Source organism: Oryx dammah, unplaced genomic scaffold, assembly GCF_014754425.2.
Source record: "Oryx dammah isolate SB20612 unplaced genomic scaffold, SCBI_Odam_1.1 HiC_scaffold_17, whole genome shotgun sequence".
Lineage (NCBI taxonomy): Eukaryota > Metazoa > Chordata > Mammalia > Artiodactyla > Bovidae > Oryx > Oryx dammah.
The window spans coordinates 51,173,809-51,186,305 of record NW_024070201.1 but is presented as its reverse complement, the minus strand read 5'-3'; the positions used below and the strand labels follow the sequence as shown (position 1 = coordinate 51,186,305).

Below are 12,497 nucleotides of genomic sequence, written 5' to 3'. Positions count from 1 at the left end.
TGGTGTCTGCAGCCATGAAGTTAAAAAGACACTTACTCCTTGGAAGAAAAGTTATGACCAACCTAGACAGCATATTAAAAAGCAGATACATTACTTTGCCAACAAAGGTCCGTCTAGTCAAGGCTGTGGTTTTTCCAGTAGTCATATATGGGTATGAGAGTTGGACTATAAAGAAAGCTGAGTGCCGAAGAATTGATGCTTTTGAACTGTGGTGTTGGAGAAGACTCTTGAGAGTCCCTTGGACAAAAAGGAGATCAATCCAGTCCATCCTAAAAGAAATCAGTCCTGAATATTCATTGGAGGGACTGATGCTGAAGCTGAAACTCCAATCCTTTGGCCACCTGATGCAAAGAACTGACTCATTTGAAAAGACCCTGATGCTAGGAAAGATTGAAGGCAAGAGGAGAAGGGGACAACAGAGGATAAGATGGTTGGATGGCATCACAGACTCAATGGACATGAGTTTGAGTAAACTCCAGGATTTGGTGATGAATAGGGAGGCCTGGCATGCTGCAGTCCATGGGGTCGAGAAGAGTTGGACACTACTGAGCGACTGAACTGAACTGTACCCATTGTGGACAAAGAACGTCTGCCTGCCAGAGGAGTTAACAGAGGATGTTAAGACCATCAAGCCACCTGCCACAGTGCTCCCTGAAGGGATTCAGGATGGCAAAAACAGGATACTGTCCCTAGATAGTTAAGGTACATATCAAAAGAATAATTTCATTAAGTCCAGACTGCTCCATCTTCCCATACATAGAAAAGTGCTAAATTCATTAACTTGAGATGTCTGTTTTTTCTTTAATTAGCAGTAATCTTTTGATGTTCAGTCAATGGGGTCGCAAAGAGCTGGACACGACTGAGCACCGAGCACAGCCTATATACCCTGGCTCCTCCTCTACTTCTTCAGAATAGTTCCTCAGAGGTATCTGAGAGGCTGTATCCCTGGCTTACATCCTCAGTAATACCCCAAGTAAACATCATTCTCAACTTTTAGGTTGCTCATTTTTTACAGTTAATACTACACATTCTTCTTTCTCCATAAGACATCTTATGACTTGGATAAGTTGCTTGCTAAAAGTCCAGAGGTACAGTGTCTGTAGCATTGTTCTCATCTGCCTAGCCCATTCCAACGAAAAGAGAATTTAACAGGACTTCTTAAGAAATTCATGTTGAATTCTGGTGATACCTACTTCCCTTTTTAAATGTCCACATATCATCCTTCTAACAGTCCCTTGAATTTTGCTAGGGATGAATAAATATCTCACAGGTATGGAGCCTTTGAAATACAGACTCTTCCCTATTTTGGCAATCAGGGTAGCACTTTTATTTCCAAGCTTTTGGTTCTACTCTATTTTTCACGTCTCCTCAAAGATCACCAACCAGTTCACTAGTCTCCCCACAAATTTTGCGGAGCATCCTGGGAATTTGTTCATCACAGCCAAAGACAGAAGCTCATGAACAAAACCAGGCCAGCAGTGGATGGGAGACTCCAGTGCCAGAAATAAATTTTGGGCTTGATTTCGGTTTCCTCCAGCAACATGTGCTCATTGTGTTTTTTCTTTTCTGCTATAATTATCCGTCCCATTCAAGCTATATTCTCCTGGCTGACAATTCCCTCTGCTTACGGAAAATACCCGAATGGAGCTGATTGAGTTGGGCTTCAATTATGGTTCACCATTTCCTAACATTGTGACGCCTGTGGCTCAGTGGTAAATTAACCTGCCAGAGCTTCCCTGGTGGCTCAGACAGCAGTGAATCCACCTGCAATGCAGGAGATATGGGTTCGACCCCTGGGTCAGAAAGATCCCCTGAAGGAGGAAATGGCAACCCACTCCAGTATTCTTGCCTGGGGAAATCCCATGGAGGAGCCTGGTGAGCTACATTCCGTGGGCTGGCAATGAGTGGGACCTGACTGAGCACAAGTACTAGACTTAGACACGTGTGACATCAGGCAGATGATTTAACCTCTCTGGCACTCATTTATAGATCAGAGGTTAATACCAGCCTCACAGGATTACGCAGAAGGGAAGCATCCACAACGAACCTGAACATAGTAACTGCACACACTTAATATTCATCTTCTCAGATCTTCCCATTACACTTTCCAAGGGCACTTTCAACAGTAGGCCAAACAGCTGCAACTGAAGAAAAACACACAACCTGAAAGTGACCAGTTAAACTTTACTCGGGAATCTTACTGAAGAAGATAGCCCATGAGAGGGCCTCTCAGATACCTTTGAGGAGCTGTTTGAAAGAGTTTAAGAGAAAAGCCAGGATAAATATTTTGCTGGGGAAAAAAAAATGTAGTTGAATATCAAAAAATTACTGTCAACCTTAAAGAACAGACATCTCAAATTAATGATTTTAGTGGTTTTCTGTATACAGGAAAATGTAAGAAGCTGGATTCATTTAAATTATTCCTTAGGTATGCATCTTAACTACAGAAGGCCAGTAGTACCCAAAGCACAGAATGCTTCCTGTTTCCTCCATCCTGAATTCCTCTCAGGGATCACCATGGTTGGGTGGTTACAGTGGCTAATGGCCAGAGCATTACAGAACTGAGATGGTGGGCAACTTTATTTGTTTACTAGAATGGAAGACAACGTCCACAATTTCTCGCAACAGTCCCAGACAACCTACAAGGCTGAAAAGAGACAGTGGGGGACAGAAGGTACACAAAAGTAGGGACACAAGAGTCCAAGGGCGAACATAGAGTCCTTCCACACTCCATGTGCACGTTTGTCTGGCCACAGGACACAATTACCGCTTATTTACGTGTCTGTCACCCCCAAAAGACCACCTGAGGGGCCAGGTTCCTCGCCTACCATCCCTTTCTCATGCTGGGGCCTAAGCATACAGCAAATCCAGGCCTTGTTCGGCCTTCTCACTTGGGCCCGTTGGCTCGACCGTAACGGGGCGAGAGCGCCACGCTCGGTACCCCGGCCTCGTGCAGAAGTCCCCGGGCCCCCAGAAGAGAGCCCTCAGGCGGCAGGAAACCCAGCTGCGCACAACGGCCGTTGGCGGTGACAGGCCACCTGCTGCTGCGAGGCCGGTGGGGAGGCCCCGCCCCGGAGAGCCCGCGCTGGCGCCTGGGGAGAGCGGGCGGCTGGCGGAAACGCGGGTGGCCGAGTTGGGGGTAGCGAACTGGGCCCGTGAAAGCACGGAGTGCTCTTCTACCCGAGCCTCTGCGCGCTGTTAGAAAGAGCCCCGGCTAGGGGCCAGAGGCGTGTATGACCCTGGGCAGCCTCTGCTTTTTCCCGCGCGTCAGTCTTGCCATCCTCACAATGAGGTTGGCGGGGCGAGGGGGAACCCTATGGGGTACAAAAGGGCTGACACGGGGACCGAAGCCCGGAAATGGGTGTGAAAGAAGGCGCGAAGACGACCCTGGGGTGTGGCGGCCTCTGCTGCTAACGGGTCGCCGCCCAGTCCTCGGAGCCCGCAGGCCACGCCCCCGCCCAGCAGGCCCCGCCCCGAGATCTTAAGTCTCACGGCACCCTCCTCCCATCTCTCTGGAAGCCTAGCTGGCCGCGCCTTCGGATCGAGTACTGTCTGCGCTCCGTGGACGCGCCCTCCACCTGCCGACCGACAGAACTGCCTGTACCCGCTTGTTCTCCTTGCGGCCCGGTGAGCCCGGCCCCGGCCCGCCCCAGCCCTGCACCCTCAACACCTGCCCTCCTCCCGCTACTCCGGCCGAGGGGACCCACGCGCCACCTTTAATTTCCCTCCTCGCCTCCCACCCTGTTTTGTATTTTACCGTTTTGTCTTTTTTTTTTTTTAACCTCTCTTCCTTCACTCTTTTCCTGTTTTGCCTTTGTTCTTTACCTCTCGCGCTCAAAAGGCTGTAATATAAGCCCTCTCCTCTGCCAGGGTGGGGGCCCTTCAGCGATGATCACCTCTCCCATTCCAGGCGGCTACAGGCCTCCCTAGGGCTCTTTCTGCTGGCAGGAGCTTTGAGCTGCTTGATGCGGCCTCCTCTGGGCCCATTCCAACCTCTCTAACCTCAAGCCCTGCTCTGGGCCCTAGTCTCTGAACCATCCTGATGCCCCCCCACCTCACTCCAGCACCCCCGCTCACCAGAGTCTGCTGTGTTGTGGGATGCTTCCCCAGAGTACTGAATTACACTAAAGCAGAAATCTGAAAGAGCAACGTGTGATACTAAGAGATCAGACCCGGGAGAGAGGACTTCTGGGTTCATCCCTTCCTCCCCTGTGTCTGTCCCTCTCCTCCACTGTGTGGACTTAATTAGCCCCCAGCTGCCTGTGGGAAATGGACCCTGTTCCCTACCCTCACATCCCCCAGGCAAGGACTGAATACGCTAATGTGCCTTGGGCCTTTTCCTTTTGCTGGGTTTGTAGTCCTTTTAAGGCCCATTTCCCTTTCTAAACTCTCCTCCTTTGCTCTACAGGACACATAGTATGACCATTAGATATTTCGTCTACCAACCATTTTCTATGGAAAACCAAAGGGACCAGGCCATGATAGCCACTGGCAGCTTTGAAGAACGGGACATCTTTAGAGAAGCTTGACCTTGAAGGCCTCAGCGTGGGACCTAACAAAGCCAGGTAAGAGTCCAGTCTAAGGGAGGAGTCTTCTATTGCCTCAGCCCTGTGGTCTGGGGGCCGGGTCAGCAGGATATTAACAAAAATAACTGGCACCACCATCCCAGTAAAGTCACTCAGAGTTCACAAAGCACTTTCCTATATCCTTGGTCTTCTTCTGGCCCTTAAATTGACCCTGACAAGCCAAGGATGGTAATCCCCATGTTACAGAGGAGGAACAGTGAGGCCCCCGTGATTAGCTCCAGGAAATCAGCAGCAGAGGAGAACCTAGTGTTCTAAATACATATTGTTGACTCAGCTTTTGATTACCCTTGAGATTTTGATTAGGAATCAGATGTATGTTTTGGATTGTCCCTGAGACTGTGATAATCAGGTGAAACTGGTTATTTGCTGGTGAGTAATATGTGATTAATTCTTTCCAGTTAGACCTTAGTTTAGTTTAATCTTCTTAGTAGGGTCTTTAGCACAGGGACCTTTGCTTCCCATACCTATGCCTCTGAAGGACCTGACTTATGGCAAACCCAAAGCAATATTCAAAATGGCAACTTAGCCTTTGCACTTGTCTCCAAGATGGGCTGGGTCTTATATTTCTCTGACCTTCACAACACATTGCAACCTAGATCAAGGTCAGGACATGATTGACTCATGTTGTTATCATGTCTCCGATGCCCAGAAGGGATGCCATTTTTGCCTGAACCTTCTCAGAACTGTCATATTGTCACAAGAGAACTGGGATGTTGGACTTCCTCATGAAAGGCCCTGCCTGGGCCTGGGGCTGAGAAAACAGGAATGAAATGACCTGGGCACCAGTGTAAAGCAAATTGTATAAGCTTTGGAGCCTGCAGACAGGACTCTTACTAAGTTCCCTCACAGGGCTGCTCTGAGAAGTAAGTGAGCTAATAGAATGTGCCGGAGGGGTGAGGAAAAGTGTGGAGCACTTCCTGGGGGATGAGAATGTCAGGGCAGGGACTCGGGGGGTTCAGGAACACCTTCAGCAACCCCTTCCACTGCCTGAGTGCAGCCTTCACTGAGCCTCATGTGGGCCAGGCTCCAGGGAAACATGAATAAGGCCAGCAGCCGAGTGCTGAGTAGCCTTTGGATTTCCCGTTTGCCCAGCCACCTGGGATGAGAGGCCCAGGAGGAGAAAGCCTGGTGAACATCTTGCTTCCATCCGTCTGTGTGTTCACTACTGTCACCACGTCATTCCTCTGTTGGCCAGCTCTTTCCTCACAGCCCCAGCAACGGGGATAGCCAATTAGGTGGGGCTCAGAGTAGCCACTCCTCTTCAAAATAAACTCAGGGGAGAGAAGCAGGTCACCCTCCCCCACTGGGGTGCTGGGCTCACTTCCTCCCAAGGCAGGGGAGGAGGGTGTTTTTCCAGTTCTGAGAACAAAATGGGGGTTTTGGTTTCCTTCGTCATTCGTTATAGCTCTGACCTGCACTACTTCCCCATCCCCACCTCTCATGAAGACATGGCTCCCTCCCCCCCGCCCCCCGTATTATAGGATGAGAGGAAACTGGCCAGAGAGGGAATAGTTTTCCTGTGTTACACAGTAGGCTGGGGGAGGGAGGAAGATACTCTTAGCCCTAAGAACTGCACAGTATCCTTCAAGGCCCAGCCAAATGTTACCTTTCCTAAGTCTTTTCTGACTACCCACCCTTTCTTCTCTCACAGTGGGGGTTGGATGTTCCCTCCTTTGAATTTTGAGAATACGATTCTGCAAGCCCCGAATGCAGCTTGAAACACCTGCCCACCCCCAGTGCCAGACAATAACCCTCCCTCTAGGGTAGATATTGTCTCAGTGAACCAGTGCCCGGCAAAGCGAACTCACTGAAAGAGTGACTCTGTGTGTGGGCTGGTGGGGAAGAGTGAGGCCGAATTGAAGGGGCTGAATAGGTCTTGCTCACTCCTTTTCTTCTAGACTTAGACAATTCCAGACTCATAGGAACCTCTGCTGCTTAAGACATTCAGGGCATAACGCCTGTGGGTTTGTACCTGTCAGGTCTTAGTCTGGCTGAAACCTTCCCCCCTCGTTTGCCTGCCCTCTAGACAGAGCTGCAGAATTAGGAACACGGGCATCAGTGAAATCTCTGTAGCCTGCAGACAAAGGGCTGGGCCAATGCCTGTTTGCAAGGCAGTACTGGGACAACTGTGATCCGGATACTCCACGTGGTGAAGGAGAGGACTTCTCAGGTAGAAGTTACTTCTCCAGCCCCCGTTTCAGTACCTGTGGAGCTCACTCCTATTTGCCTTCAAGGGGCAGCTCTGAGCCCTTGCTTGGGGTGATGCTATCAGAGAAGGTAGGGGCGGGATAGTAAGATAAGTTCTGAAGGTTTGGCTGCTGATGGACCTTCTCTCTCCTTGGCTTAGTCTCCGGCAGAGTTCCTCTGTCTCGTCTTGTTGCTGACAGAAGGTGCCCCCTTCTCCAGTTTTTGTTCATCTCCTGGGAGGTTGCAAGAATTGTCATTATGGTTGGGTTCAAGGCCACAGATGTGCCCCCTACAGCCACCGTGAAGTTCCTGGGGGCAGGCACAGCTGCCTGCATTGCTGACCTCATCACCTTTCCCCTGGATACTGCTAAAGTCCGGCTACAGGTGAGTGGATGAAGCCTGCATTTCTGAGGGTGGCTAGTCCGCTCCCGCCCCAAGACACAAACTCCTCAAGGGCCAGTGGGGTTTTGGGGACTGTAAGTTTTAGAGCACAGGGATGGCAGGAGATGGGGAGGGCAACCAGCTGCCTTGGCCTTGCAGATCCAAGGAGAAAGGCAGGGGCCAATGCAGGCTGCGGCCAGTGCCCAGTACCGCGGGGTGCTGGGCACCATCCTGACCATGGTGCGCACCGAGGGCCCCCGCAGCCTCTACAGCGGGCTGGTCGCCGGCCTGCAGCGCCAGATGAGCTTCGCCTCCGTCCGCATCGGCCTCTACGACTCCGTCAAGCAGTTCTACACCAAGGGCTCTGAGCGTGAGTGTGGAGCTGGGCCATAGGCCTCTTGGCCTCTTCTCAGTGACGGTCGATCCTAGTTCTTCCAGCCGCACACTTCCTTTAGGCCCCAAGACCTCTAGGAGGAATTTCAGATCAGAGGTCCCTGATTATTCTGATGATTCCCAGGCTGAGTCAGGCTCTGAGCAGGGCATCAGCTCATGACAGTTTTCATAGCCACTTCGGGAGCAGGTGGTATCATCCCCGTGTTCCAGCTGGAGAGGCTGAGGCTTACCTGGGGTGGAGGAGGGGACTCGGCCAAAGGCTCACAGTGAAGAGCCAGGAAACTCCCTGGACTTCTGCTTTCAAGGCCAGTGCTTTTCCATTTTACCTTCTCAGCATGCCACGTCCACCCTCCAGTTTACACTTGTGGAAACTGAGAACCCAGATCCAAAGGTTTCCTTTTCCCAAGATCACATGTCAGGGAAAAGTAGATGAGGGATGAGAACCCACGCCCTGTGAATCCCAGTCTGAGAAAGCCTTTCATGTTTTTCAAATGGAAATGATTCTCGGGAATTCCCTGGTGGTCCAGTGGTTAGGGCTTTCACTGCTGAGGCCTGGGTTTAGTCCCTAGTCAGGGAACTAAGATTGCACAAGCTATGCAATGCGGCCAAAAAAACACAAAAGTTTCTGATTTCTCAGGGCCATTTAGCAGGTGACATGAAGTGAATAGAAATGCTTTATGAAAGAAAATAGCATTAAGTCTCATTTTGTCCTGTTCCTTGCTCTGTCCCAGTGCCTGGCATATAATAGACACTGTATAATGCAAGATATTCTTAGAGCAGAGCTGGACTGGGTCTTATTAACAGGGGACACTGAAGACAGGTTTCAGTGATGTGGTTCTGGTGAGGAAAGGTGGACACTAGTGGAATCCCAGCTGGCCACTGACCCCCATGGCTTTCCGACAGATGCCGGCATCGGGAGTCGCCTCCTGGCCGGCAGCACCACCGGTGCCTTGGCCGTGGCCGTGGCCCAGCCAACGGATGTGGTGAAGGTCCGGTTCCAAGCGCAGGCCCGGGCTGGAGCTGGCCGGAGGTACCAGAGCACTGTTGAGGCCTACAGAACCATTGCCCGAGAGGAGGGGTTTTGGGGACTCTGGAAAGGTGTGTACCAGCTGTCTTCTCTTCTCCGTCTTCCCCTTCCCCTACTCCCTGGTCTCACAGGGACGCCCTTTCCTCCCATAGGGACATCTCCCAATGTCGCTCGCAATGCCATTGTCAACTGTGCTGAGCTGGTGACCTACGACCTCATCAAGGACACGCTCCTGAAGGCCCACCTAATGACAGGTGAATTAGGGGAGACGATGCTGGGTCTCACCCTTCCCGCAAAGCAGGAGCCAGCGTGGATCTGCCTGGAGACACATCCTTCCTCCCATTTCCCCTTTGCTTATGCAGTGAGTTTCTCTCACTGAATTGAAGCCAGCTGGGGTGAAGCTGCTACCATGCACCTTGAGGCCCTGAGGCGCCATGGGCAAAACGACTCAGAGGCACTGGGAGAGTTTCCCACTGGAGTCTCTGGGTCTAAAACCACGAGACCATAGTTACTTCAATCATCTCCTTCTGGAATTATCGGGGGAGGAGTCCTGATGCCTCCTACTCCTCCTTGACAGACGACCTCCCTTGCCACTTTACTTCTGCCTTCGGGGCGGGCTTCTGCACCACCGTCATCGCCTCCCCTGTCGACGTGGTCAAGACGAGATACATGAACTCTGCCCTGGGCCAGTACAGCAGCGCTGGCCACTGCGCCCTCACCATGCTCCAGAAGGAGGGACCCCAAGCCTTCTACAAAGGGTGAGCCTCTGACCTGCCCCTCCCAGTTCCAGGCCTCCTGACCCCTGTACCTGTCACACAAATGAGAACCGCTGGGCCTGAGTGGCAACCACATGTCAGCACTTTCTGATCCTGGTCCTGGCATTCTCATGCTCTTAACTCCTCCCTCCTGGAGCTGCTGTCATGCCTATTTTATGGGTGTTAGAATGGAGACTCACAGGAGACTGTTGCCCACAGCTCCATTTCTTGGGCCATCCCGACTTCCTAGGAGGCAGAGCATCTGTCAGGATGCCAGGGTGAACTAGAGATGACCTGTGTTTTCTCCCCCTCTAGGTTCATGCCCTCCTTTCTCCGCTTGGGATCCTGGAACGTGGTGATGTTCGTCACCTACGAGCAGCTGAAGCGGGCCCTCATGGCTGCCCGCGCTTCCCGGGAGGCTCCCTTCTGAGCAGCTGCTGACCCGATCAGCATTGGCTCCGGCTGCAGCCTGGCCCTGCTTCCTTTTTCTTCCTCCCCTTCTCCCCTTCCCTCTCTTCCCATCCCTCTCTTCTGCTCCCTCTCCCACCACCTCCCTTCCCCCTCCCCACGTTCTCACCCCTCAGCTCCCCGTAGCCTCTCACAGTCCAGGTGGAGTTGACCCCAGCTGACACTGTGCAAAGCCTGGCACTATCCAGGATCTCAAGCCCCCAATCCCCTAGAAAGCCCTCAGCCTGACTCTTCATCCTGCTTCCTGCCCCCGAGCCCAACTAGCACGTCACCCATAAAACAAGCTCAACCTTGGCGTCTCCTCCCTCTGTATCACCACAGGTCTTGGTCTACTGGGCCCTTTTGGCACCTGGTGGGCCGGGGAGGAGCCACCTGACTTGGAAAGGGGAGCGGGCCCATCTTCCTCCAGCAGTCCACTCTGGTTTGGAGGCCATCTGGTCCACCTCCGTCTCCAGACCAGGCCAGGGCTGAGATGGGAAGTGAAGGAGTGGCCTGGAGTCCACAGTTGCCTGGCTCTCTCGTCAGACCACTTGAGCTTTCACTCACCAGCTCCTGGTACTCCAGCACCTGCTTCCAACCACCCAGTAGGCACTGGGCGTGTTATTCTGCAGAATGAGTGTTCCTGTTTGCCCTCCATCTCCTGTGCTGCTTGGAAGATTTAGAGGAACTTGGGGATCTTGGATGCTGTGACTAATTTTATTCCACTTTACAAATGGGAAACCCACCTCCCCCAAGTCCCAGGCCTAGTGAGGGCAAGTCCATCCTCCACAGTCACACCTTAGGAGGCAGCATGGCCTACAGCAGGCTGTAGAGCAGACATCCAGCCTCAGCCTGAGGAGTCTTTCCATTTAGTCTCACCCTCACCCCAGGCTAGAGATCCCAGGCAGGGAGGTGGTGACAAGCAGGGGTGTCAGCCTCCCTGCCCCTCTTCCTGCTACCTGGCTTCAGTAAGGAAAACAGATGGGCAGAGTTATTCTGTTTCAAGGGTTTGGGGACTCTGAGGCTCCCTTATCTCAAGGCATCTCATGCACAGCTGGGCCCTTGGAATTAAGCCATCCAGGCCCATTTTATAGATGTCTGAAGAAGCTGAAGGCTGGGACAGGTCACGTAGGCAAGGACACACAGGAGATCTGCAGCTGAACTGAGTCTGGGAGCCAGATTCCTCCCTCCCGCTGTGTACCAGTGCTGGGGAGCTGGTGCTGGGGTCCTTCAGGAGTCCTGTTAGGTGGCTGTGGAGCCAGGCCCAGAGACCTTCCTGCTTCAGCCAGCTGGTGCTACCAGGCCTTCCCCACTAGTCAGAGTTGGAGGCTGGGCCCTTCAGTGCTCAGGCAAGGGGTCCCACATGTTAGGGTTGTGGAGAAGGAAAGAGGGCCCAGGATTCCTCACTTGAGCTGAGGTCTCAGTCCCCAGGAGGGACAGGGTTGGGTGTCATGAATCAAGCCAGGGTGGCGAGGGGTCAGCCTAAACAGGGAATCCAGTCAGTGTGCTTAATGCACCCTAATTCTCACATTAATCCTGTGAAACAGGCTATTGACTGTTTTGCACCAGAGGAAACCAAGGGGCAGTTTGTTGCCCCAGGCGTGTTTGTCAGCTGGCTCATTGAGCAGTCTTGTGTTTCAGACACTCGCTTGGGCATGAGACCACCAGACTTCATGGTTCTAGGAATGATCCTGAGACGAGCTAGGAGAGGTTGTAGGAACACCGACCAGCATACCAGTAGGCCGCAGTAACTCCTCCCTCCCTGCCTGTAGAATACCAGACACGGCAGCACTGAAGACCACACTGACCTAATAACAATTTCCTAAATGGCTCTCATCAGGCCTGAAACCAGGCTTCCCTGAGAATCACCATGAGGCAGAGGTTAGGAGCAGGCCTTGCTGCTGGCCTAGAGGAGAGCTAGACTGCCAGAGTTTCACCAGGCAGGTCCTCACCCACTTGCTGTCAAACCAGGGCACCTAGTACCACCTCTCCACCTAGGTCCTGCCTCACGGCAGAGTCTGCTCCACTCCTCTGGTTTCCACTAATAACCTAACCCTGTCCTTGGGGACTATAAGACTTCAGCTCAGAAGTAAGGTGTGGAATCCTCGGCCTGCAAGATAGGGATTATAAACAGCTTCAAAGAGGTGAAGTGATTTGCCCAAGGGCACACAGCTGGCAAGAACCCCTGGGGGTGTACCTAACTCCAAAGCCCACATTCTTTAATGAACCGTGGGTCAGATTCTACATCTCAAGGTCTGCGGCTTTCTCCCTGATGGTTTGAAATCGCTTAAGCTAATATGATATTTTGAATGGTGGAATCGAAGCAATATCTATTCTACGGGGTCCTCTTTTGGCCCACCTCTTTTTTTTTTTTTTGGATGGGGCTGCACTGCGGGGCTTATGGGATCTTAGTCCCCCAACCAGGGATTGAACCCTCACTCTTGACAGGGAAACCGGAGAGTCCTAACCACTGGACCACCAGGGAATTCCCTCTGGTGTCTGTTAAGTCACTCCATGTAAGTGGCCACCCTCTCTGTCATAAGCTTGAATCTCTCCTAGCCCAAGCCCAGACCTCAGTGAGGGGTGCCTCCCCAGGCACAGAAGGCAGACGGGGGAAGCAGGTGTGGTCTGCACAAGCCCAGGTGGGCCTGGAGGCTGGCATCCCCATAGGCCATATTGGCAGCAATGCTGTAACCCTGATACCTATGCCGTGAGTTCACC

General features: G+C 52.4%; 1 protein-coding gene across 2 annotated transcripts; it reads left to right on the top strand.

Moving 5' to 3' along the window:
- Positions 1 to 3,080: 3,080 nt before the first annotated feature.
- Positions 3,081 to 10,092, top strand: UCP2 (uncoupling protein 2). Of its 2 annotated transcripts, XM_040258864.1 has the most exons (8): positions 3,081 to 3,627; positions 4,409 to 4,565; positions 6,934 to 7,157; positions 7,314 to 7,524; positions 8,451 to 8,645; positions 8,727 to 8,828; positions 9,152 to 9,332; positions 9,645 to 10,092. In XM_040258864.1, the coding sequence occupies exons 3-8, from the start codon at positions 7,032 to 7,034 to the stop codon at positions 9,757 to 9,759; spliced, it is 930 nt and encodes a 309-aa protein (XP_040114798.1). In that variant the 5' UTR covers positions 3,081 to 3,627; positions 4,409 to 4,565; positions 6,934 to 7,031; the 3' UTR covers positions 9,760 to 10,092. The 2 variants fall into 2 exon arrangements, with proteins under 2 accessions (XP_040114798.1, XP_040114797.1); XM_040258863.1 differs by having other exon boundaries at positions 3,498 to 3,627; positions 8,451 to 8,828.
- The last annotated feature ends 2,405 nt before the right edge of the window (positions 10,093 to 12,497 follow it).

Bases quoted from the DNA above. Each gene is read 5' to 3' on its own strand.
- UCP2 (XM_040258863.1), top strand. From the start codon at position 7,032: ATGGTTGGGTTCAAGGCCACAGATGTGCCCCCTACAGCCACCGTGAAG. The intron at 7,158-7,313 runs GTGAGTGGATGA...TTGGCCTTGCAG, and splicing joins CTGCTAAAGTCCGGCTACAG to ATCCAAGGAGAAAGGCAGGG. The intron at 9,333-9,644 runs GTGAGCCTCTGA...CTCCCCCTCTAG, and splicing joins CCCCAAGCCTTCTACAAAGG to GTTCATGCCCTCCTTTCTCC.